The sequence below is a fragment of the Dendrobates tinctorius genome, unplaced genomic scaffold (assembly GCF_039654945.1).
Source record: "Dendrobates tinctorius isolate UK_male_01 unplaced genomic scaffold, ASM3965494v1 ptg000194l, whole genome shotgun sequence".
Lineage (NCBI taxonomy): Eukaryota > Metazoa > Chordata > Amphibia > Anura > Dendrobatidae > Dendrobates > Dendrobates tinctorius.
The window spans coordinates 1,431,219-1,457,359 of NW_027361861.1; the positions used below are offsets into that span (position 1 = coordinate 1,431,219).

Genomic DNA, 26,141 nt, shown 5'->3' on the forward strand with positions numbered 1-26,141 from the left:
GCTATGGAGCCGCTGCTGCTGCAGAGACAGTGACGCAGCAAAAGCCCTGTTTCTGCTGTGCCATCCAGTCCGCACCCTCCCCCGGCCCCCACAGGATCCCTCAGCCGGCCTGGGGTCCCTGGAAGCTGCGGAATGCTGCCTGATCTCCGACCCTACCTGAGGCGTCTCAACCTAATACCCCCTGCGGGGGATTAGGGAGGGTGCGTCTGTCACCGTCAGGGGGTCTTCATCCTCGCCTCGACCTCAACCCAGACCCCTTAAGGGTGTTAGGGAAGGAGGGGGGTCTCGACCTCGAACCAGGACCCGAGGGACTGGGGAGGGAGCGACATGGGGAAAAAAACCACCTCAACCTCAACCGGGTACCCCTAATAGGGGACCGAGGAGGGAGCCATGCCGGGAGTCTCGCTGGAGACCCACTTTTCTTCATCTGTATTTCCGTGAAAAAAGGAAAAAAACGGAAGAAAAAAGGTGTGCCTCCTTGCGACACTAAGCAAAAAACTGGAGAAGGCTGACGCCGTCCAGGGGTGTATACTGCAGAGGAGGAGCCAAAGTTAATCTTTTTTCAGATTATGCATAGTGTCGCCTCCTAGTGGACAGCAGCATAACACCCAAGGTTCTGTGTCCCCCAATTAGGCGACAGAGTAAAGTGATTATATGCAAATAGCAAATAATCTATTGCCCATTGTCAAAGGGAATAGAAACCTAAGCGTTTCTTGCTCCATCTGGGTGTATATATGACTGCTGCTGCTAATTACCCACCAGTGATTGCCTGTTCATCTACACTGAGCAGAAAGTACAGCGATTGAGCAGAGGATGCAGGCTAATCCCAGACCAGAAGTGATGGGCAGGTTGAGATTTACTTTGAACATTTTTTACCTTTGTGGGTTTTCTGTCTTTAAGTGGCCAAATAACTTTTTTTTTTTTTTAAACACCTACATTTTCAGGAGAAACAGGAACGGCACAATACAGAGTTTTAAGAAAAGAAACGTTTCAACATTTATAGATCATGGTGAATATAAGCATTTAGTAACAGAGGTCAGGAAACCTATAAAGACTAAAGTACACATATCAAATATATACATTTTAATGTTGAATTATATACAGAATAAGCCTTTAATGGCTTGACAATTTCAAAATGCAGGTTGTCTGGCAATCGGATCACAGCTTCCACATTAGACAAACCAATGTTTTTTTTAAATACAATAACTGATATCGCAGCAGTTTTACAATAAAAAAACAGCAGTTTCAGGTTCAATGGTTAATCCGTCCCAATAGAAAATAAATATTGGTCAGCTGTACAATACGACTACATAGTGTATAGCTAGATCTAGCAACTCATCTCTGTGAATGGGGATTACATTGTTTATCCCGAGCACATGCTGATGGACGCAAGCCGATAACTGACTGCACGAGAGACCTTTCCCCAAATGTACTGTACCAAAAGAGAACACTAGATTTTACAGCAGATTAATTAATAGATACTGATCTGTGGACGAGTCACGTGGCAGCGTTGAGCAGTCACCCCCACCCCTCCTCCATTCCAAACACTCATCTTCCTTTTTAGGGGGTCAATCAAGATAAAATAAAACCTTATATATGTTCCACAGTTATTGCCAAATACATCCAATGGAAATCTGCAACTTATGATTTAACATACATACAAATATTTGGGACAAAATAAAAAATGGTCTCGATATTCAGCTTTTTTCGTCTGCTCATTAAATGAAGGACATTAAAAAGGGATTAAAAAGATGAAGAAAAAAAAGGGTTGATATAAGACAACAGGTTGCAGCCCTTTTTCAAGGTATTACAACAAATAAACAGGTGGTTTATCAGAAGTATAAAAAAAGCAGCTCAGATGCTCTCTGTAAAGTTTTTTTTTCTTTTAAGCCAAATCCAAATCAAAAAGCAGCAAAACAGTACGGTGGGAACAAGGGTTATGGCGTAAAGTGACAAAACATTGCCTTACTTTGAACCTAGGCATAAAGCGATATGTATCACAACTGCAAGAAAACTGTATACTCTGGAAACACCAGAGGGGAGAGACAGCCTCAATGTTGGCATATTACATCGCGTGGATCCAGTTTCATAGAGCACAAGAGAGTCTTTACACTTCTTCAATGTTTGATTCGGTAGAGACAACATGTAAGATTACCACATAACAGAGTGAAGTAGGGGGTCGTGTAAAATCAGGAAAGCAGACCGATCTTCAAACGCTAAAAGTCACAGGTGAATCAGAAGTCTGTTCTTCATATGTACAACAGGCATGGAACATAAGTGCAAACAGTTTGGAAAAACTGGAAATTTTAATATGAACATGGACTTGAAAACACCAGGAGGTGCCACTTAACAGCAGCTGTAGTTTTTTTTGTTTTTCTTTAACCGTACCAGATGCCACGCTGGTTTACTTGTATGCCTAAATACTGTGGTGATGATCTTTAAGAGTCCAAAAGCCAAGAAGTTACTATTAAATGGGGGAAAAGAAAAAAAATAAAAATCACATCGTTTACACGAAAGTCCCGAGTTTACATGAGTCCGAAAATTGTGGAGTTCTGAGCAGCTCTGCAGAAATCTGGGACTGCAATATATTGCTCCTCATTGTTCAAATCACGGCAAAGATGTAATTTCGGCATATGGATTTATTTTTTAAATTATTCGCCAATGTGCTTTATTTCACAAGACCAATTTTCTTTGCTTCTGTTTCATATATTAGTAGCCTCCACATTTTTACTATGAATACTTCTGCTTCTTCATCCAGCACCTGTGGGAGGGGAAAAAAAATTATGTTATACAAAAAATAGAAATGAAAAAAAAAAAAATAAATCTGCAAAAATGAATAAATAATTGTCATGAACAGGTTTCCAAACAATTCTGAACTTAACTTACCATGGCAACATCGTCTAAAATGCTCTGAGGTGAACTGTGGGCCATTACCTATAAAGTGAAAAAACATATCCAAAATGTAATATTGGTTACCCGATGCATCTCCAATAAACATTTCATAAGAACCTTGGGGGTTATAACTAAGGGTGTGTTTACAATTACAGATTTTGTAACTCTAAAGAGAGTATATGTTGAGCAGGGGGAATCCTGTTTACATAAGGATGTGCTGCCAGGAACAATTATCTTTTGGGCAAACCTAAAGATCATTTCACCTGACTAACAAGCGTTTGGCTCATTCATCTAAATCGGCAGCCTGTTTACAATGCACGGTTATAAAACGATAGTCGTGCAGTGTAAATGCACCTTAAAACCACCACTTTGAAATAGGTATGGGTCAGCAATATCAATTGGCGGGGGTCTGCTCTGATAATAGGAGCCAATCTGCACGATCTGGAAGTGGCCAGCAGACCATGTGTTGGCGTTCTGCTCCTGTTTATATCAAACATCTGCTGGAGTTGCACACAGCTGCCGGGTGTCAGGCTCCTATTGATCTGAAATTAATGATCTATCAATATCGCAGTGGTGGAAAACTTCTGTAAGGACTCTGAAGGCTAGAGGTTCAGCAAAAGCTCACTTGAATCATTGAGCAGGACAAATATGACAGGCCAATCCAATCATCAGCTACAATGCACAGTCAAGCTTTTCACAATTTTTATTTTAGTTATTCTATCTTGGGAGACTTCGCTGCACCTTAGGAATTTTTAAGTCAAATTCAAGAAAAAACAAAAACTATAAAGGCCAGCGTTTCACATTAAACCATTGTACCATGTTATCATACAATCACAGTAATTTACTTTGGAACCTCAGTACTGAGACCTGGTAATAAAAGAAAACCTAAGTAGCAGCGTTCCTTCACAAGTTATTATGCAGTAGCAAAACCGTCAAAACGATATCTGCCGAGAGTACAACTATAGGTCCCAAAAACAAGCGGACTCTACAAATTATTAAAAACAATAAATAACCAAGGCACTTGTATAAGAGGACTTATTTCTTCCTTTTGCTTACTTTGGAACACACAAAATCAACTAGGGTAGCTTCTTCTTCGCCAATATATTCAATGATCTTCTTATTAATCCAGGGCCTAATTCTTCGCTCCATTAACGTCTAAAAGGGGTCACAAATTAGAGAAATTGTATCACAACTTATAAAAAGTAATCTGTATAACCACCACTAAAAATAATTGCCAATAGTGATGACCGGATGTGCTCAGATAAGGTGTTAGCCCGAGCATGCTCGTGGGCTAATCAGGTGTCTTCGGTGTGCTCGAAAGATATATTCGAGTCTCCTTGCCTGCATGTCTCCAAGTTATGCAACAGCTGCAACATATGCAGGGATTGTCTAACAAACAACAGCCGAACAGTCACGAGACATGCAGCCGAGAGGACTAACATTTTTCGAGTACACCGAAGCCACTCTGTTACCACACGAGCATGGCGGATAACACTATCAGAGCATGTTCACTCATCACTACTTGCCAACACTCTTGAGACACAATGCGTTCAAGTATATGTTAAGCATATGTACAGTTTACACACAGTATTTATCCACTTTAAAATGGGTCAAGTCATTTTTTTTGCAAGTCAGACAAAAAGAATTAAAAAAAATAAGTGCTAGTGGCTACACTTCAAACTACACAATTATCACCAAAGTGGAGGAGTACCTGAACACATGATTTTAATGAATTTGTAAAAAATGATTTAATATAACTTCCAATTTATTATTTATTGATCCAATTCTCAGCTCCTTCATGCTTAGGAGTCCAAAGGATGGATCTAATCACTGATTGACATTTTATGTATGCACAGTCAAAAGGGCCATGTAAAGCCCAGAATAAGCAGATAAGATCAATAAATTACACAAAAATCTTACCCCACAAAACTATACATCAATATGTTCTGTTCCTCCGGCTTTATAATATTCCACTTACATATCCATCAAGTCATTTAAAGAGAACCTGTCAGCAGAATTTAGCCCTAATGGAGCTGTGATACGGATTAATCTGATACCTGATGTGAATGGATCCGCGCTCAGTGGCTGATGAATACTCACAATGTGAAATTTTCATAAAACTGTGTCTTGTGTGCTTCGGGGCAGGGTCTTCTTCTGGTTCTCTGCCCCATCAAACTCCTCTGCTTCTTGATTATTCAGTAACATGCCTCCTTTTTAAAATTCTGCACCGCCATCATTTTGTAGGCAGCGCGTGCACAATGGGAGCCGGCGTCCTGAGTGCAGGACTTCAATAAAATGGTGCCGGATGCAGCGCATGCACAGATAGAGATTTTGGCTCAGTGAAAAATTTACTGAGCCGAAATCTCAATCTGTGCATGCGACACCTCCGACGCCATTTTACTGATGTCCTACACGCAGGACGCCAACTCACACTGTATATGCCCCATCCACACAATGATGGTGGCACAGAATTTTAAAAAGGAGACAGGTCTCTGAAAAATCAGTGACCTGCACAAGAAGCAAAGAAGGCTGGTGAAGGGTGAGGGGCGGAGAACCAGACGAAGAACCTGCCCCAACATCCCGCCTCAAAGCACACAAGATGCCATTTTATGAAAACTTCACAAGGCGAGCATTCATCAGCCACTGAGCGGATCCATTAAATTCAGGTATCAGATTAATCAGCATCACAGTGCCATTATGGCCGTGCCTTTAGTTTATAGGGCTAAATCCTGCCGACAGGTTTAGCTCAGATTTGTCCCTGGCTATATTACTGCTGATGACTTGCATTGAAAAGACGTGTCACAAAAACTGCTTAAGGGGTATTCCAATCACCAAGAACCTATGTTGAAGTAATATCAGGCATTGTTAAAAGGGATGTTTTGCTAATCTATTGTATAGAAGGGACCCCTACTCTGGATACGGCTCAACAAGCCAGACCACAGTTGCACAGTATCAGTCTGTCCAAAAAGCCATCACGTAAAAGTGATGTCACACGTATGACCGAACATGTAGGAGTCCAGTTCACAGTAGGGACAGCAGGCTCCTAACCATCTAAATTGTGTGCAGTTTGGTAGAGCACAGACTTCATACAGCCATCAAAAAGAGTCAATAAAAACGCACTCACAGTGTCTACAATGGACCAGTCCAGAGGATAAGCAAACAGCTCTGGTTTAGCGGTGGGGATTTTCTCTATGAGACTCTTGATGTGTTTTCGTTTCTCTTCAGTGTTTACATTATTTTTGGCAGAGGATTTGTCATCATCACCATAATCCAACGGCACCAGTTTCCTTTTCCGAGGTACCTCATCGCTATCTTCGTCCTCAAATTTGTTGAAAACACTATCTACCGGTAGTTTCTTCCTTTTAGTAGCACTTGTTTGGCTGGGACTACTGGAAGCGCCTATATGTGAAAGCAGGATAGTAAAATATTATAGCATGCAAGTATCACACAAGAAAAATAGCCATAGTGATAATTGCTGTTATCACTCTACATTTGTAGAGACATCGCACGACTTCTTTGATGAAAAACCTGGCGTGAGGAACATACACGAGAGAGATAGCCGGGGGATACGGATTTCGGTTATCACCCCGCCGTCACCAATCTGTGACGAAGTTTACAGTCGCAGCTCTCAGGCGCCTCCCTTACCCTCAGGTCAATCAGGGAACTGCACCTAGGATAAAGTAGTAACTGGAGAGGCAGCCCTGTCACGTACTGGTTATCGGAGCACTCTGCAGGGAAGGTGGCATATATATATATACCACCAGTCCCAGGCCGAAATATAATATATATCTCCAGTCCATCACTGCCAGGGTTCCCCAATAACACCAGAACGGTATGCTGCCACCAGTTCCTCGTTGGATATAAGCCCGGTCCATTAAGCTTATATCGAGTTAGAAACCAACCCCAGGTAGCGTATAAGTACGAGCCAGACTTACGGGCGTGGGAAATCGGGTTTCGAGATAAAAGAGCAGCCCAAAATTAATTGATATGTTAATTGCAGAAAGGCGCACTAGATAATAGATATATACAGTGTAATATACAGATATTACAGCCAGAAGTACAGATAAAAGTAGGGTACAGGTTGGGATTGCAGTTAGTTGTATGTATCACGTTACAGTTTCTTATATCTTGTGGCTGAAGGGTAGCTCTCGCATCCACAGGCACCTTCTTAGTTTCTGGTCCGCCTTAATGAGTGATGACGCGGCTTCCATGGCAGAACAATGACAAAGGCTAAAGGTGTGTAGCTAGCTTTTAACCCCTAGCTCGCCCCCTCCAATATTTGCCACCGCCCTCTGGGTTGGACTGAATTCTCCTCTCCTCACTTGACCTCCTAGCTGAAATAATTCCCAATATCTAGGATGGGTCATAAGTTCCTAGGGGGTGGTCCAAACGGGACGACTGACGTCTCAACGGGTTCATTGGGGCTGGACCGATACAGAGAGTCCAAACTTGGGTGGGATACATGGTTCTGGAGAGGCCGTCTCGATAGCTTGGTATCCGGGACAGCTAGAGAAATATGAGACACTGGGGGGGGGGGGGGGGGTGTGGATGGCTCCCAGGGTTCTGGTGGTATATTGGACTTAACGCTGAGATGCACGGTACTCTCATAATTCATCTCTAGATGTCGGTAACACTCGAATCTAGAGCTTTCCCTTGATGTGGGCTGCGTTGCACAAAAGACAGCAGGGGGTCCCAGCTTTGCCCCTCCTCGCCTTCATTAACACATGGCCTCTAAGTCTCTGGCCATATGGTAAAGTTCTATTCTTTTGGGAATTGTGTATTTACCTTAAGGGTGGGGGCAACTTCAGGGACTGGAGTAAGATATCTGGACAATACAATAGTCTGGACAATATAATGAGCCGGAATTAATAAATACAAAATGGAGTCTCCCTCGTCCCTCACACCCGGTTTAAAGTGTAACCATTTTAATTTTGTAAATCAATAGTTCAGGTGAAAATAAGTAACTTTGTAATACTTCTTATCAGATAAATTAACTTCAATCTCCTTGACTGATCCATCAGTCTCAAAAATTTCAATTTTCGGATAAAATTTATCTTCACTGATTACAGAGCTTCCCATTAATGAAATGGACATGACAGTTGGTGCTCAGAAAGTTCTATGGAGAACTTTAAAGGAACCTTGTCAAGTAGAACCATCTGTCAGTCAGAGCCAGGGGTCTGGTTACAACCACCGCTCTTTACGTGCAGAGCGGTGACTGAAACTACGCTAGTCGCACACCTATGACTGAAAGCCTGAGGCTGCTGGGGGAATAAAGTTAATTTCCTCCTGGCAGCAGGGCTCTCCGTATCAGAACTTTATCATCCTGCAGACTAACCCATTATTCTGCAGGATAATACGGTTCTTTTTACATGGACATGTTGCCATATACAGAGAACTTACAGCAGAATGTCTCCTCCCCTCACCACAGAATGTTACAGGCACCAACTATCATCTATCTTAGTAATAGGGTAATCTGTCAAAAATTAATACAGATTTTACCCATGAATTGAGAGTGAAAGATCAATCCTGGAAGAAAAAGCTAATTTCTCTCAAGATATGTTACAAACTTGCTTACTTTCACAGGTTCCACTGATTTGTGAAATAAAAGTTAAAACGGTGGTTTTCTGTTTAAATAAAAAGCCTATGATAAAATATGAATATAAAATATAATTAAAATTATATATAGATAGAATTATCTCCATCTCTGTAGAGAGTTAGGATATCACTTATTGTCATGCCTATGGAGGGGCATTAGAACTTTTAAGTAGCTTCAACTATACAAATCTATATGAAGGAATTAAACAATATGCAATGTTGGACCTAAACCCCCCCCAAAAATGCCCTCATGTCAAAGAGTGCACATTCACTTCCAGCTGTCTTAAACAGAAGAAACCTCTCGCACTCACCTAATTTGAGGCTGAGACCTATTTTTGGTCGGTATTCCTCTTGTGGTTGCTGCTCTGGGGAATTTTCATGGGGAATAATAATACCACACGGAGACTCATCCCCTGGGGAGTTAGGGGTGGCATGGCCACTACCAGAAGAGACAGACGGGGCAGAACTTATAGGCCGCATGGTGGGCTTAAGGCAGGGTTTTGGTTCAGGCTCTTCCTCCTCCTCAATAGGTTCCTCGTGTTTCTCCTCTTTGATAGGTTTCTCCTCTTCCTCCTCTTCAGATTCTGGTTGTGGTTTAATCTGTGGTGGTTGTCTTCGCCTTTCGGCTTCTTGTTCCATCTGCATTTAACACAGACATGGACATTACACAGTGAAACACTTCTCTGAATATGAAAGATTTCCAAGATCAATTAACCCCTTATTGCAAACATCCTTGCTAAAAGTAACATGAACAGCATTTTAACATTAAGCTACAAGTATATGTGAGGAAAGAATTTAAGTTCTAACGTACAAATTGTAGATTCTGCAGATCATTAATTAGAAGAGAAGTCCATATTTTAGCCCCTTCTCACCTTCAGTTCACATAAGACATTAAAAAAAAAACCTCACAAAAAAAAAGAAAAACAACCTTACCAACCCCAGGTCGGAATACCAATGCACTACGAAGATGCAGCAGACCCTCATGTGGGGTGTACTTATATAGTGCTGGGCAACCCACTTGATCTAATAGTATGGGCATCATCAATAGGTTGTAAGCCAGATACTGTGAATCAGACCTGTGTGACTGGCGCCATATGCAAGCCAAATTTGTGTGCATTTATTTTATACTAGGCAATCACCCCCCTTCATGAATTGGTAGGTTTGTGAGAAGCTGTTCCATCAGATTTTGCACCGGAGCTTCCCCAACCATCATGGGGTTCTGCAGCATCCCGTTAGTTGATTGGTATTCTGACCTGTTGTTGGTAATGTCTCTTTATCGCCTTATTGGGGGACACAGATTACCATGGGTGTATGCTGCTGCTGCTAGGAGGCTGACACTAAGCAAAACAAGAAAATTAGCTCCTCCCCGGCAGTATACACCCACCGACAGGCACCAAGCACCTTAGTTTGTGCTTAGTCTCTGTAGGAGGCGGACCGGGATCTCCCCAGATCCGCATTTAATCCTTTCTTTTCAGGTTTTAGTTGTGTTTTTTTAATGATTTCCCCTTTCTTTTTCAGATACAGCATCAGGAAACGGGATGTGAGTTCATCCTGCTTTTCCTATTAATGCGGCTGAGCGAGCAGTGTGGTGTCACCCACATCGCAACTCTCAGGACCGCAGGCAGGACCTTCCCCTATCACCCTCGGGTGCTATGGGCTTATAACGGTGGCCGGTCCTAGCCGAGTACCCTCCTCACCCCTCTCCCGGGACAGGGCTGAGAGGAAGACGGCAGTCGCCAGCGGTGACGTTTCCCCTACCATGGCCGTCTTCTGCACCATACGGACATAGTGCGGGTACTGAGGATCGTTTCTCCCAGCGGCCTGCAGGCTATCGTGGGCCCCTGCGGTCATCCTCCTCAAGGACGTCAGGTAAGCGGATCCAGATGTCCCCTCCAGCCCCGCTCTCAAATATGGACCCTAGCCCTGCAGCGTTACAGCCAGTACTGCGCTGTATTAAAATACAGCCCTGCACCACGCTATCAGGATCAGTACCCCTTTTTGAATTTCCCGCCAGTTTTCCCTAAGCGATGTTAGAAGCGCTTATCATTGGGGGGTTCAGCGGTGGCCTCCACAGGCAGCATCCTACCCGGTGGCTGCCCTGTCCCTGTGACCTTCCTATCCCTGTGGCCTCCCGGTCTCTGTGGGTCCTGTCCCTGTGGTTTCTTTGCTCCGGGCGCGCCATCGCTCATGTGGGCAGAGGGAGCACTTTCACTTTCGTTTTAAAAAAAAAAAAAGCTTCTCCCCTCTCCCTGTGAGCGCTTTCTTCGCGCACTTTTACAGCATAGCACAGGGCTGCTTTCTCTTCAGCCCTGTCAGTGGGAAATTTACCGCGCCCCCTCCTCGGTCCTCTTCCAATCAGGGCTTGGCGATTAAGCCCCGCCCATCGCTAGCGTCTCTTCCTGCCTCTCTCTTCACAAGATTTCTTCCTGGGGGACACAACGCTGGTTTTTCTGCACCTGAACCTCGGTAGGCTCGGCGCTGCTTCAGCTGACGCTAGAATTAGCTCCCATCCGCAGTTCCACATCAGGCAGTGTTTCTACCCCTTTGACATATGCCCAATCCTGCAGGAGCTCTCTGCTCTAGGACCCACCGTTATTCACTACGCCTGCGCGCGACGTAAAAAGAAGTGGGTATCAGGTCAGTCGTCTCCCTTCTGTCCGTCCTGCAGCCCTTCCTCCATGTCTGCCCCTCAGGAGCACTCCGAGCCCCGGGTTGAGAGCACCCCACCCCCTGAGTGGGCCGTGGCGGTCTCAGTCGGTCTCTGATCTCACGAAAGTGTCTCAATCTCTGGTCCAGGTCTTAGAGCGGTTACCCCAGCTATCTGCAGCCACCTGTGCGCCGACCGCCTCTCACGGTGAGTCGCCAGCACCTGACCGCGACCCTCAGACGGACAAGCCGGGTAGGGGCTCTAGGAAGCGGGTCCTGTCTGGCTCTTCTTCCAGTTCGCAGGGTCCCTCCGCTTCTCCCAGGCTACGCTCCTTGTCTCCATCCTCAACAGACGATCCTAGGTCAGACGATGATTCCCAATCTGGATCTGACTCAGAAGCAGACAACATAGCTAGAACTCGGATATGGTAGATAGTCTCATATCGGCTATATTCCAAACTCTCAAGATAAAGGAGGATAAGGCACCCCCTCAGGAATGCCCTGTTTCCTTTAAGAAAGCGAGGCCTCCATCTCGAACCTTTCCTAATCACAAAGAGTTCGACACTTCCTTAGCCAATCACTGGCAACATCCTGAGAAACGTTTTTCAGGCCGCAAGTACTCAGATGTACTATATCCCTTCGATGCAGATCTAGTCACGAAATGAACCAAAGCTCCCGACGTAGATCCACCAGTTTTCTCGGATCTCCTCTAAGACGGTTATTTCCCTTCCGGACGGAGCTTCTCTTAAAGATCCAATAGACAGGCAAATAGAGTTGTTGGCTAAGTCAATTTTTGAGGCATCCGACGCTCCCCTCTGTCCTATCTTCGCCTCCGCTTGGGTGGCGAAGGTCATTTCAGCTTGGGCAAAGATTCTGCGCAAACGCATTTCAGCAGCAGCCCCTCAGGACAAGCTGGCGGATTTAGCAGACCAATTTAGTCATGCGGGCAAATACCTTTTGGCTGCCTCCTTGGACGCGGCTGGGTGCGTAGCAAGAGCTAACAGCAACATAGTAGCCATACGCCGCATTCTTTGGTTGAAGTCGTGGAATGCGAATCTCGGATGCCACTGGTGGAAAGAGCATTTCCCTTCCCCAGTCCCGCCCTAAGAGGTTCTTTAACAGGAAGGCTTCTCGGCCGTTTAGGTCCTTTCGCCCCTCCTCTCCCGCAGAAGGTTCATCCCAGCAGTACCGGCATCCTGCTTCCAGAGACCGGAGAAAGCCTTCTTATAAGCCAGCTCCCCGCTGGAGATCCAGAGGTCAGCCCTCCAGGTCCTCAGGCTCCCGATCCGGCAGATTTTCATCTAAGTGACGGGTCACCCCCACCTGGAAATCTTTCCAGGGTGGGAGGCTGACTTTCCTCTTTCTAAGACGCATGATTATCCATTATCGACGACGCTTGGGTCAGGGAAATCATCACATCCGGATACAAAATCGAGTTTTTCTTCTCCCCCAGTCGCTTCTTTCTGTCTCGATCCCCAAGACAGCGATCACAGATTCCAGGGTTCCTTCAGGCCGTCTCCTCCCTCCTTTCCGCAGGGGTCATCGTTCCCGTTCTTGCAGACGAACGGTTTTTAGGGTTCTACTCGAATCTCTTCGTAGTCCCGAAAAAGGACGGCTCTCTTCGTCCAATTTTGGATCTCAAGTTGCTCAATCGCCACGTGAAGATCCGGAGAGTTTCTCTGCTCTGTGGACATACAGGAGGGCTACCTCCACATCCCCTTTTCTCTGCGGCATCAGAGATACCTCTGCTTTGCGATTCAGGACAATCACTATCACTTCACGGCCCTCCCCTTTGGACTAGCCTCCGCTCCCCGTGTCTTTACGAAGGTGATGGCAACAGTCACGGCCATCCTTCAATCCAGAGGGATTCTTATCATCCCTTACCTGGACGATCTCCTGATCAAGGGTTCGTCCCGCCAAGACTGTCTTCACAGTCTTCAGATAACCTTGGATGCCCTCAGCCGCCTCGGATGGATAGTCAACGAGGAGAAGTCCATCCTGCGCCCTACCCAACGTCTGACCTTTTTGGGCATGGAGTTCGACACGAATCTATCCCGGGTGTTTCTACCGAAGGACAAGTTTTCAACCCTTTCCAAAAGGATCCAGTCTCTACAACGCTCGAGGATCAAGTCCCTTCGGTCCTGCATGAGGGTCCTGGGGACGATGATAGCTTCCATGGAAGCAGTGCCCTTCGCACAATTCCACTCTCGCCCTCTCCAACTGTTCCTCCTGTCAGTCTGGGACAAGACCTCGTTTTCTCTGGACCGCCCCATTCTTCCGCTTAGTGTCAGACAATCGCTGACTTGGTGGACATTGCCGGCGTCAGTTCTCCGCGGAAGGTCTTTTCTTCCGCCTCGGTGGCAGGTCTTCACCACCGATGCCAGTCTCCTAGGATGGGGGGCGGTGTACCATCAGAAAACGGCCCAAGGGCGCTGGGACGCCTAGGAGACTTCTGCCCATCAACCTTCTGGAGATCAGGGCAATCCTCCTTGCTCTCCTTCGTTGGCAGCATCTCCTCGTAGGCAAACCAGTCCGCATTCAGTCAGACAACGCCACGGCTGTGGCGTACAAAAACCACCAGGGCGGTACTCACAGCAGGCAGGTAATGTCAGAAGTGGCAAGGATGCTGCGCTGGGCAGAGCGTCACGTTCCGGCGATCTCCGCTGTTCACATTCCAGGGGTGGAAAATTGGGCAGCTGACTTCTTCAGTCGCCAAGGTCTAGCGTCAGGCGAATGGTCCCTTCATCCCAATATGCCAGCGTTGGGGCACCCCGGACGTCGATCTCATGGCATCTCGGATGAACAACAAAGTTCCTCACTTTGTAGCCAGGTCCAGGGATCCTCTAGCCGTCGGTTGAGACGCCCTAGTAATTCCGTTGTCCCAGTTCCAGCTGCCTTACCTGTTTCCTCCCCTTGCCCTCATTCCTAGAGTGGTCAAAAAGATAGTCAGAGGGCATTCCAGTCATCCTAGTGGCTCCAGACTGGCTGAGACGCCCTTGGTACGCGGAGTTGGTGAACATGCTCGTGGACGTCCCACAAAGGCTTCCAGACCGTACAGATCTTCTCTCGCTAGGCCCTCGTTACCACCAGCGTTCTCAGGCTCTGAGTGTAACGGCATGGCCGTTGAGGATGCAATTCCGAAGGATTCAGGGTTTTCCAGCCGGGTCATTCAGACCATGATCAAGGCTCGGAAGCCAGCTTCCTCCCGCATTTACCATAGGTACTGGAAGGCCTTTTTCCGTTGGAGCGATAACGAGGTTCTTCCACTGTCATTCTCCATTCCATCCATTCTTCGTTTCCTCCAATCTGGTTTGGATGCGGGCCTATCCCTCAGTACTCTCAAAGGCCAGGTGTCTGCCCTAGCAATCCTCTTCCAGAAGGATCTAGCTTCCTTACCGCAAGTGAAGACTTTTCTCCAAGGAGTCGCCTATGTGGCTCCTCCTCATCATTCTCCTATAGTTCAATGGGATCTCAATCTTGTTCTTGCCGCCCTCCAGAAGGCACCATTCGAACCAATCCAGGACATCCCTCTGTCTTTCATGGTAGGTGTCTTTTCTAATCGCCATTACTTCCATCAGGAGAGTTTCTGAGCTGGCGGCCTTATCCTGTCGTTCTCCGTACCTTATCCTCCACCAAGATAAGGTTGTTCTCAGGCCAGTTCCTTCCTTCCTTCCAAAAGTGGTAACTCCCTTTCACATTAACGAAGATATCGTCCTTCCATCGTTTTTGTCCTACGCCTGCTCATCCTCTGGAAAAGTCACTCCACAAACTGGACTTAGTGAGAGCCTTGCGTGTTTACCTTGCCAGGACCGCTTCTTTTCGCCAATCTGATTCCCTGCTTCTCATTTCTGAGGGTTGCTGGAAAGGTTTTCCGCCCTCCAAATCCACAATTGCTCGCTGGATTCAGTCTACCATCCTGGAAGCCTATCGACTTCAGGAGAAACGGCCCCCTCCGGGAGTGAAAGCCCACTCCACCCGGGCTGTTCGGGCTTCTTGGGCTGTGCGACACCAGGCTTCGGCCTCACAACTTTGCAGGGCCGCGACCTGGTCGTCTTTGCACACCTTTGCGAGGTTCTACAGGGTTCATACCCAGGCCTCGTCTGATGCAGCTCTTGGTAGGAAGGTTCTGCAGGCGGCGGTCGAGCACCGGCCGACCTAAGCCCTTCCTTCTGTCGTTCCTTTTATTGCTGTTCCCACCCTCGGGACTGCTTTGGAACGTCCCATGGTATTCTGTGTCCCCCAATAAGGCGATAAAGAAAGAGGGATTTTGGGTTCTTACCGTAAAATCTCTTTCTTGGAGCCTTCATTGGGGGACACAGCACCCTCCCTGTTTAAGCTGTACCGTGCTGGGTCTTCGAGTCCCTTGTTGGGTTGGTACATATGTTCATTGCTTTTGGTTGCTTCTCCTACTGCTTTTTCACCAACTGAGATGCTTGGTGCCTGTCGGTGAGTGTATACTGCAGGGGAGGAGCTAATTTTCTTGTTTTGCTTAGTGTCAGCCTCCTAGCAGCAGCAGCATACACCCATGGTATTCTGTGTCCCCCAATGAAGGCTCCAAGAAAGAGATTTTAAGGTAAGAACCCAAAATCCCTCTTTTTTCCGCAAGTCCATTCCCACGTTCCTAAGGCTGAGTTCACACGTGCCGTTTTTTTCGCGTTTCCGCGGCAGTTTTAACCGCGCGATTTTGCCGCGAAAACGCGAAAAATAAGCATCCCATGCATTCCTATGGGATTCCGCAATGCTGTGCTAATGCTGCGGTTTTTACCGCGGTGGAATCGCTTTGCGGTAAAAACCACAGCATGCTCATTAATTTGCGGAATCGCGGCGATCCCGCACCCATAGGAATGCATTGTTCCGCTTATTTCCTGCATGTGGCTGTGCACACCATGCGGAAAGTAAGCAGAACAATTGCGGATGGTACCCACGGTCCGGACGAGAGGAGACTGTCCTCCGGGCTTTGAGTACCATATCCCTGTAAAAAATAGATTTTAAAATAAAAAATATTGTTATTCTTACCCTCCGACGTCCCGCGCAGCCTTCCTGCTTCTCTTCACGCTCCCGTTCCCAGTAGTCCTTTGCGAAAATGCCCGCGATGGCGTCCGATCTCGCGGGATCGCGAAGTCTCGCGGTAATTCGCGCGACTTCATCGCGAATTACCGCGAGACGTCGCGTTCCCGCGAGAACTGACGTCATCGTGGGCATTTTCGCAAAGGACTACTGGGAACGCCTGCGCGGGACGTCGGAAGGTAAGAATAACACTATTTTTTTTTTACATTCTATCTTTTACTACTGATGCCGCATAGGCAGCCTCAGTAGTAAAAAGTTGGTTACACTCGTCAAACACTATGTTTGACGAGTGTGACCAACCTGTCAATCAGTTCTCCAAGCGATGCTACAGATCGCTTGGAGAACGCTAGCATTTTGCAAGCTAAATACGCTTGCAAAATGCTAGTTTTTCCGCGGGAAAATTGCGGGAATTTAAAATGCGATTTTCCCGCGGACTGGAATTCCGGAATTCTCGCGGTAATTTCCGCGAGAGTTCCGGTACGTGTGCACTTAGCCTTACAGTGCCCCAGTTTTCATATCAGACATGTGTCACTTTATGTGGAATTAACTCTGGTCTTGCAATCCCAATTGTTCCGAAATGTTTCTTCATGGCGCATAGTACTTCGCGTTAGTGGTTCATTTAGGCCAATATGGATTGCTTTTATTTAATATCAGGTTTGTTGAAGATTTAGAAGAAAAAAATTAGACGATGTGTTTAATACAAACCCTCTGAAGCTCAGCATCCGGGTCTGGATGTCCCTCTGCTAACAGCCGCTGTCTGATTTCTTCTAGCTCTTCTTTCTCTCGTTTACGGTCTCGTTCATCTCCCTCAATTTCTTTTTCCCTGTCTCTTAATCTTTTCTGGAGTGCGCTACCTCTGCACAAAACAAATGTTGCACATTAGTAAAATCATCAATAGAAAATTCTTCTTACGCAAGTTGTGATATGATACATCACTGACTGTATGCCTACACAACGGAATAATCCGCAATCGTCATTCTGAGCTAAATAAACTTTTCCCTGTGTATATACGGTAATGTAACGAAGGGCAGTAGTGTAATGAAAACATAGAAATTTAGTCTGTATACCTGCCCAAATTATACAATACATGTAAAAATAAAATACCTATAATACTTGGGATCATCTCGGTCATCATCATAATCTTCTAAAAATTCCTTTAATCTTTTTCCTTCTTTTGCCTGTTAGGAAGGCAGGAATTAAAAAAAAAAAAAAAAAAAATCAATTATGAAACGAAAGGAAGGAATGGACAGAAAGAATACACTAAATACTTGGTGGCACATCACAGAACAACGTACCATATCTCGGCGTTTTTCTTCCTCTCGCTCAGCTTCTTTTTCATAATCTCTAGCTTTTTTCCTTTCTCTGATCTCCCAATTTTTAAGACGCTAAAAAGAAAGAAGGTTTACAGAGGAATATTTTGAAATGCAATTACAACAACTAAAAGGCATCTCCTTAAACATTTACCTCTTGGTAAGCAGCTTCCTTTTCTCGCAGTTTTCTTTCTAGTTTTCGTCGCTCATAGGTTTCTTCTTCATCTTCCTCTCGGTCTCTTTTTTTCTCTTTTTCTCTGTCCCTTTCTCTGTCTCGTTCCCTTTCTCGTTCACGCTCCCTGTCTCGGTCCCTGTCTCTACTTTTCTCCCTAAAAAAAAATTCAAAACAAACCACAATTGATATAGCTATACAAGATTTATTGAAGAAGTTTCTGCAACTAAGAAAATCTGTTACGTGCATCTGATTGGATTTCTCCTGGTTTTGTTGTAATGAATGGGACAGAGGTAAATATTTCTGCAGCAAATATGTGAATCTACTTAATCTCTTGTACTTTTAACCTTCAACTTTCATTCACTACTAATAAAATGCAAAATAGGGATTTTTGTGTACTCACCGTAAAATCCTTTTCTTAGAGCCATTCATTGGGGGACACTGAGACAGTGGTGTTATGCTGCTTGCCAATAGGACACTAAGTAAACCAGGAAAAAAAAAGTTAACTCCTCCCCTGCAGTATACACCCTCTCGCTGGATGAGATTTCTCCAGTTCGGTGAAAAAAGCAGTAGGAGCTTAAACAGTCAACAAAAACCATAACTATGTCACAACCTAAGAATGCTACAATGAGCCTGTAGGCTAAACAGGGTGGGTGCTGTGTCCCCCAATGAATGGCTCGGAGAAAAGGATTTTACGGTGAGTACACAAAAATCCCTATTTCTCCTACGCCTCATTGGGGGACACAGACAGTGGGACGTCCTAAAGCAGTCCCTGGGTGGGGAGCATACATCTGCTAATACCCCATGTACCACTGAGTCAACACTGAGGTACTGCCGATTGCAGGATGCGTCTGCCGAGAGCTGCATCCGCAGAGGCCTGAGAATGAATTTGGTAATGTTTTGTAAAAGTATGCAGACTGGACCAAGTCGCAGCCTTGCAGACCTGTTCTGCCGAGGCCTGGTGCCAAATGGCCCAAGAGGCGCCCACTGACCGGGTAGATCCCAGCTGGGACAGGCGCGCGCGCTCCTGACATGGTAGGATTCCTGAATCGCCAAGCGAATCCACCTGGCTAGCGCGTTGCTTTTGGCGCGGCTAGACCCTTCCTATGCTCCTCTGGAAGTATGAACAGAGCATTTGACTTGTGGAAGGGAGCCGTCCGCGAGATGTACTGTCTCAGCGCCCTAACCACATCCAGGGTGTGGAGGGTCTTCTCAATGCGATGGACTGGCACCGGACAAAAGGAAGGCAAAACAATTTCCTCGTTGAGATAGAAAGAGGAGACGACCTTGGGCAGGAAGGATGGGGATGTCCTAAGAACTACCTTGTCCTGATGAAAATTCGGGAACGGAAAACAGCAGGACTGGGCTGCCAATTCCAAAACTTGCCTGATTGACGTAATTGCCACTAGAAAGACCACCTTCCAAGAGAGGACGGTCAGTGACACGTCCTGCAGCAGTTTCGAAAGGAGCCTCCTGTGAGGCCCCGAGAACCAGGTTAAGGTCTCATGATTCCAATGGCCTTCCATAAGGAGGCGCTACATGGGAAACTCCCTGAATGAACGTCTTGACCTGAAGTTTCTTGGCAATTTTGCGTTGGAAAAGCACTTGACAAGGCCGAAATTTGGCTCTTGAGCGAGCTAAGCGCGAGGCCTGATTTTAATCCGGATTGAAGGAATTCCAATATGGCCGGAATGGAAAACACCAGAGGTGATCGACCATGATCCTTGCACCACAAAAAGAAGGTTTTCCAGGTGCGGTGATAGATGCGCATGGACACAGGCTTCCTAGCACTAATCATGGTGGAAAACAAGTCGTGCGAGAACCCAGCCTGTGCTAAAATCCAGGATTCAACGGCCACGCCGTCAAAGACAGGGCCCCGGAGTTCTGGTGGTAAATCGGGCCCTGTGAGAGTAGATCCATGCGATCTGGAAGTCGCCAGGGGACGTCGGCGACTAGTTGTATTAGTTCTGCATACCATGCTCGGCACGGCCGATCTGGCGCGACTAGGATCACTGGTACTCCCTCCGTTCTGATCTTCTTGATGACCCTCAGAAGCAAGGGAGGGGGGGGGGGGGGAGATGTACGGGAGCTGGAACCGGTGCCATGGCAGAACTAGGGCGTCCGCTCCGATGGCGCATGGATCGCGCGATCGGCCAATGAACCGGGGAACCTTGTTGTTTAGTCTTGAGGCTATGAGATCCACATCCAGAGTCCCCCAACAATGACAAATCTGCTGAAAGACTTCCGGATGAAGAGACCACTCTCCCGAGGCAATGCCTTGGCAACTGAGAAAATCTACCGCCCAATTTTTATACGCCCGGGATGTGGATTGCTGAGATGGGCGAATGGTTGGTCTCGGCCCAATGGAGGATGTGACTCACTTCGTGCATGGCCATCCTGCTCCGGGTACCTCCCTGGCGGTTGATATATGCTACAGCCGTGGCGTTGTCGGATTGGATCCTGATGGGGTGACCTGCGAGGACATGGTAGAAACTCCATAGAGCTAATTTGATTGCTCGTATCTCTAAAATGTTGATGGGGAGACGTGACTCTCGGGTTGACCAATGACCCTGTGCCGTGCGGTGACGAAAGACCGCACCCCAGCCGAGAAGACTTGCGTCGGTCGTTACTACCAACCATCTTACTGGGAGAAAAGACCTCCCTTGATTCAGGGAGGACCTCAGTGTCCACCACCTGAGGGCTTGCCTGACCCGCAGGGACATAAGGATCCGACGGTCCAGGGAGAACGGGTTCTTGTCCCAAGCTAACAGCAATGCATGTTGTAAGGGACGGAGATGGAACTGTGCAAATGGAACTGCTTCCATCGCAGCCACCATCTTTCCGAGAACTATCATGCTGAAACGAATGGAGTGAGAAACTGGTCGGGAAAGAGTCCACGATGCCTGTTGTAAGGCTTGGGTCTTTTCTGGAGGGAGAATGACCAACCCGCGGGAAGTGTCCAAGATCATTCCTAAAAAGGAAATCTGCTGAGCCGGCTTTGGGAAAGACTTTTCAAAGTTTATCTTCCACCCCAGGCGAGAAAGTGTATTTACTGTTATATCCACGGATTCCTCGCAGGCTGGAAGGGACGGACCCTTGATGAGCAGGTCGTCCAGATACGGTAACACCACCACTCCCCGAGAGTGGAGAATGGCCATGACAGCCGCCATGACCTTGGTAAAGACCCTGGGGGCGGTGGCGAGTCCGAAAGGCAAGGCAACGAACTGGAAATGTTCCTCGTGAATTGCCAAACGCAGGCACTGATGGTGGGACGGGCAGATCGGGATGTGAAGGTAAGCGTCCTTGATGTCGATGGATGCTAGGAACTTTTTCCATGGAAGCGACAACTGATCGGAGAGATTCCATTCGGAATCGCCGTACCTTGATAAATTGATTTAACAGTTTGAGATCCAGAACGGGTCGCATCGTCCTGTCCTTTTTTTGTAACTACAAAAAGGTTTGAATAAAATCCCCTGAACCTTTCGTGATGAGGGACCGGAATGATGACTCCGTCCCTTAGCAGAGCCTGAACAGTCCGCGAAGGAAGGCTCTTGTCTTTTTCTTGGGGGAGAGGAAAGGAAACACAGAGTTGGAGGGGGGAGAAGAAAAATTCTATCTTGTATCCGGAGGACACCAGCTCCCTGACCAACTTGTCGTGGACGACAGCGAGCCAGGTGTGACTGAAGGAAAGTAGGCGACCGCCTACTTTGTCGGTTTCTGCCGGATACCGCAACAAGTCATTGGGTTGATCTATGAGATCTGGCTCCCCTAGATCCAGAAGCCCTAGGCATGGGTTTCCAAGAGCAGTTAGGTCTGTATGAGACCTGAGAGCCTCCGTCTCCGCGCGGGGACCGACCTGATCCGGAAGAGAAGGTAGAGGAGGACCAACCGGAATTGTTGCAAAAAGATCGAAAACGCGTCGGCTGTTGGTTGCGAAACGGCCGAACAGTCTTTTGTTGAGGAAGGAATTTACTTTTTCCCCCCGGTAGTATCAGAAATGAGCTGGTCCAGTTTCTCTCCAAAAAGACGACCCGTTGAAAGGGGAGAGAAGTCAACGATCGTTTAGATGTGGCATCCGCCCGCCAGTCGCGGAGCCATAGGACTCTTCTTATGGAGATCGCATTAGCGGCAGTTTGAGCAGCGCAATTGGCGGCATCAAAAGAAACGTCTGCTACAAAGTCCGCTGCGTGAATTATCTGCCTGGCGACAGTGGTTACCTCCGGAGGAAGACTGGTGCCCTGGAAGGAAGTAATCAAGACTTCTGCCCAAGCGGCCATTGCCTTAGTGACCCAAATTGCCGAGAAAGTTGGAAAAAGCGCTGCTCCTGAAGCTTCAAAAACTGAACGGGCAAGGTAGTCAATTTGACGATCGGAGGGGTTTCTGACTGAGGAACCCTCAGAAACGGATAGGAGCGCTTTAGAAGCAAGACATGATACAAGAGGGTCCACCAGAGGGAACAGTAACCCAGGGCCAGCGTCAGCACCCGGGCAAGTGCCGGGGCCCTAGCGAGACGGGGGGGGACCACTCACGCTGTCTGGGATACCCGCCGGCGCCGCCACGCCCCCCCATGTACTGACCCCATCCTGCGCCCTCCCCGATGGACCCACGCAGCCCCTTACCGCCAGCTATGATCATCGCTTCGGCTGTAATCTTGTGTGCGGCACAGGAACTGTGATGAGGTCACAGGAGGGGAGGAGTCAGGGGTCACATGATCAGGGTGGCTGCAGGACTCTGCTGTGCTGGTCACGTCATTATGGTGCTGGTCTGGATGAGGTAAAGTTTCTGTGTGGGGTTAGGAGGTGTTTACAAGGTGGATGTAACAGAGCCGTGCGTGTGTACGAGGTGTACGGAGCGGAGCCGTGCGTGTGTACGAGGTGTACGGAGCGGAGCCGTGCGTGTGTACGAGGTGTACGGAGCGGAGCCGTGCGTGTGTACGAGGTGTACGGAGCGGAGCCGTGCGTGTGTACGAGGTGTACGGAGCGGAGCCGTGCGTGTGTACGAGGTGTACGGAGCGGAGCCGTGCGTGTGTACGAGGTGTACGGAGCGGAGCCGTGCGTGTGTACGAGGTGTACGGAGCGGAGCCGTGCGTGTGTACGAGGTGTACGGAGCGGAGCCGTGCGTGTGTACGAGGTGTACGGAGCGGAGCCGTGCGTGTGTACGAGGTGTACGGAGCGGAGCCGTGCGTGTGTACGAGGTGTACGGAGCGGAGCCGTGCGTGTGTACGAGGTGTACGGAGCGGAGCCGTGCGTGTGTACGAGGTGTACGGAGCGGAGCCGTGCGTGTGTACGAGGTGTACGGAGCGGAGCCGTGCGTGTGTACGAGGTGTACGGAGCGGAGCCGTGCGTGTGTACGAGGTGTACGGAGCGGAGCCGTGCGTGTGTACGAGGTGTACGGAGCGGAGCCGTGCGTGTGTACGAGGTGTACGGAGCGGAGCCGTGCGTGTGTACGAGGTGTACGGAGCGGAGCCGTGCGTGTGTACGAGGTGTACGGAGCGGAGCCGTGCGTGTGTACGAGGTGTACGGAGCGGAGCCGTGCGTGTGTACGAGGTGTACGGAGCGGAGCCGTGCGTGTGTACGAGGTGTACGGAGCGGAGCCGTGCGTGTGTACGAGGTGTACGGAGCGGAGCCGTGCGTGTGTACGAGGTGTACGGAGCGGAGCCGTGCGTGTGTACGAGGTGTACGGAGCGGAGCCGTGCGTGTGTACGAGGTGTACGGAGCGGAGCCGTGCGTGTGTACGAGGTGTACGGAGCGGAGCCGTGCGTGTGTACGAGGTGTACGGAGCGGAGCCGTGCGTGTGTACGAGGTGTACGGAGCGGAGCCGTGCGTGTGTACGAGGTGTACGGAGCGGAGCCGTGCGTGTGTACGAGGTGTACGGAGCGGAGCCGTGCGTGTGTACGAGGTGTACGGAGCGGAGCCGTGCGTGTGTACGAGGTGTACGGAGCGGAGCCGCGTGTATACGAGGTGTAACGAGCGGAGTCGCGTGTGTAAATGGTGTAAGGAGCAAAGCCGAGTGCACGAGGTGTACCGGAGCAGAACCATTTATGTACGAGGTGTACCGGAGCAGAGCCGTGTGTGTACGAGGTGTACGGAACGGAGCCCTGTGTGTACGGAGCTGAGCCGTGTGTTTATGGAGCGGAGCAGAGCCGGGGGTGTACAAGGTGTACGGAGCGGAGACGTGTGTGTACGAGGCATACAAAGCGGAGCCGTGCGTGTACGAGGTGTATGGTGGGGAGCATTTATACCTCCCGAGTCCCAACCGTCCCGGATCCAGCGAGACAGTCCCGATTTTGAGAGAGAGAGACTGCCCCAGCCAGGAGCTTACTTTTCCCGCGGACATAGGAGTACACAGCGGAGCCCCAAGGAGCACATTAAAACTCGCACGCAACGTTCTACCGGAAGTGACGTGTTGGAATCTGACCAGAAATGAGGTAATTTCGGGAGAATTTTGTGACGGAAACATTGGGGCACATCAAGGAATGCTTCAGATCCATCACCGTGTCCTCCTCTGACTGAGCGGACTGCTGGATCGCCTTGGAATCGGGGATGTCGGCTATGTGAGCGGATCATGATATGTCCTGCACCAGGAGGCTCAGGTGGGCACTACAATGGGAGCCGGGCTGCTATGGTATCTTTATAGAATATTTATTTGTTTCTCTCTCTCTGCTCTCTCTACTCTTTTTTTTCTCTCTGTTCTCTCTCTCGGTTCTCTTTCCTCTCTCTTTCTCTGTTCTTTCCCCTCCTTTTGCTCTCTCCCTGTTCTTTTTTTCTGTCCACTCTTTCTCCGTTCTTTTTTCCCCTCTTTCTTTCTCGCTGTTTTTTCTGTCCACTCTTTCTCTGTTCTTTTTCTCTTTTTTTCTCTGTTCTTCCTTTCTTTCTCTGTTCTTTATTTCCCCTTTTTTTCTGTTTCTTTCTCTCTCTGTTCTTCCTTTATTTCTCTGTTCTTTATTCCGCCTTTCTTTCTCTCCGTTCTCTTTTTCTGTTCTCTCTATTCTCTTTCTTTCTCTCTTTCTTTCATGCGAGTGTCCGTGTGGATCACATGCGTGTCCGTGTGATCCACACGGAGACAAATCCGCTTTTGGCCGGCACCACGGATGTCACTGAGACTTTCGCCCGAGGCCCTCAAAAACCTGGTGCCGGTTCTGCTGTAACCGATCGTTTATTAGGTCTGGATCAAAAGAGTATTTAGCCTGAGTAGACTTTTGCCCTGTGAACCGCTTATGTGGACGATCCTTATGTTTCTGGGCAATTTCCTTAAACTCCTGATGGCTGGTAAATAACCTGCGCACACGCTTGGTTTTCTTAAATGAGATAGGGTGTGCTGGAGCGGGAATATTTTCCTCATCCAACTTCAGAATCCTGTTGACTGATTCTATAAGAGAATCTAGCGACTCTTGATCAGTTGGGGGATTCTGAGGGGCTGACGTGTCAGATTCGAATTCAGAGTCGTGCTTGCTGTGAACCTCAGGAGAGGGAGAGCGAGAGACAGGAGTCATCGATGCTGAGGCGCGAACGGGACGCGTCATGGGTCCGCTTTCTAGAGACCTGACCATCCCTTGAACGAGTACGGCCCCTGCTGGTGGACGGTTCCCGGCCGACGCCAGAGCCTTCCTCGGGGGGTAAGGACGCCTTCTGGCTTAAAGAGTCCTCCCGGAGGGAGAATATAGCCTGGGTCAGAAACTCCACCGACCGTGACAGGGACGCAGCACTCAGGGGTACTAAACGCAGGAGGCTCGTCAGCAGCGGCGGCGAGGGGCGTTTTAGCGCAGGCCGGGTCGCAGTCCGTGCATAACGGATTAGTCTGTGCAATGGGTAAGGCAGACTTGCAAGTGGTACACAAAAATGCAGTGTGCTTCTTAGCAGCCTGTTTAGCCTCCTTAGATTGAGACATAGCGCTCCTGAAAGGGTTAATGGCAGTGTCTGCAGCTGCAGGGAATGTGCCGGGAAGGGGTTAAGCTTTAATCTGAGGGCAGATGCAGCTTACCCACAGTCCTGTGCTGTGTCCCCAGGGAGGAAAACGGTGGCCCTGTGGTGTCACAGAGTGCACGCCTAACAGCTCGTGTCCAGAGCAGGCTGAGGTAAAAGACATGGCCCCCGAGATTAGAATTGCACGTCTCGTAAGGAATGAGAAGCGCCAAGAGGAGGGGGCGGCGATGTTAGCGCGGGCGGTGCTATTCAAATTGCGATCTAGTAGGCCGGAAAAGCCGGGGACTACATTTTTGGCCTACCCGCGGTAGGCGCCGAGGGCGGTGAGGGGGCGGCACTAGCGTGAGCGGCACTATTCAAATTGCGGCCTACTGTGCTGGAAAAGCCGGGGACTAAATTTTTGGCCCCGCGGTAAGCGCCACGATGGGGGGGTCGGTGCACCACCGCTGACGCTAAGTCAGCGCTTCTCCCGGGGACCAGGACCCGACCACATACCTCTACTCCAATGCTCAGGCAGGTCGCGCTGTCCGGGGCCAT

At 48.5% G+C, this 26,141-nt stretch overlaps 1 protein-coding gene across 2 annotated transcripts in view; it reads right to left on the reverse strand.

Annotated features, from left to right (window-relative positions):
• Window positions 1-1,068: 1,068 nt before the first annotated feature.
• The window catches only part of RBM25 (RNA binding motif protein 25), a 119,564-nt gene continuing 94,491 nt past the window's right edge, over window positions 1,069-26,141 (reverse strand). For both annotated transcript variants that reach the window (XM_073552691.1, XM_073552690.1), the window contains exons 10-18: window positions 17,665-17,839; window positions 17,496-17,585; window positions 17,305-17,378; window positions 16,906-17,056; window positions 8,799-9,126; window positions 6,017-6,291; window positions 3,949-4,047; window positions 2,887-2,934; window positions 1,069-2,761 (exon numbers count right to left, since the gene is read on the reverse strand). In XM_073552691.1, coding sequence (XP_073408792.1) covers window positions 2,669-2,761; window positions 2,887-2,934; window positions 3,949-4,047; window positions 6,017-6,291; window positions 8,799-9,126; window positions 16,906-17,056; window positions 17,305-17,378; window positions 17,496-17,585; window positions 17,665-17,839 — 1,333 coding nt within the window. In that variant the 3' untranslated portion in view covers window positions 1,069-2,668. The remainder of the gene's footprint in view (window positions 2,762-2,886; window positions 2,935-3,948; window positions 4,048-6,016; window positions 6,292-8,798; window positions 9,127-16,905; window positions 17,057-17,304; window positions 17,379-17,495; window positions 17,586-17,664; window positions 17,840-26,141) is intronic.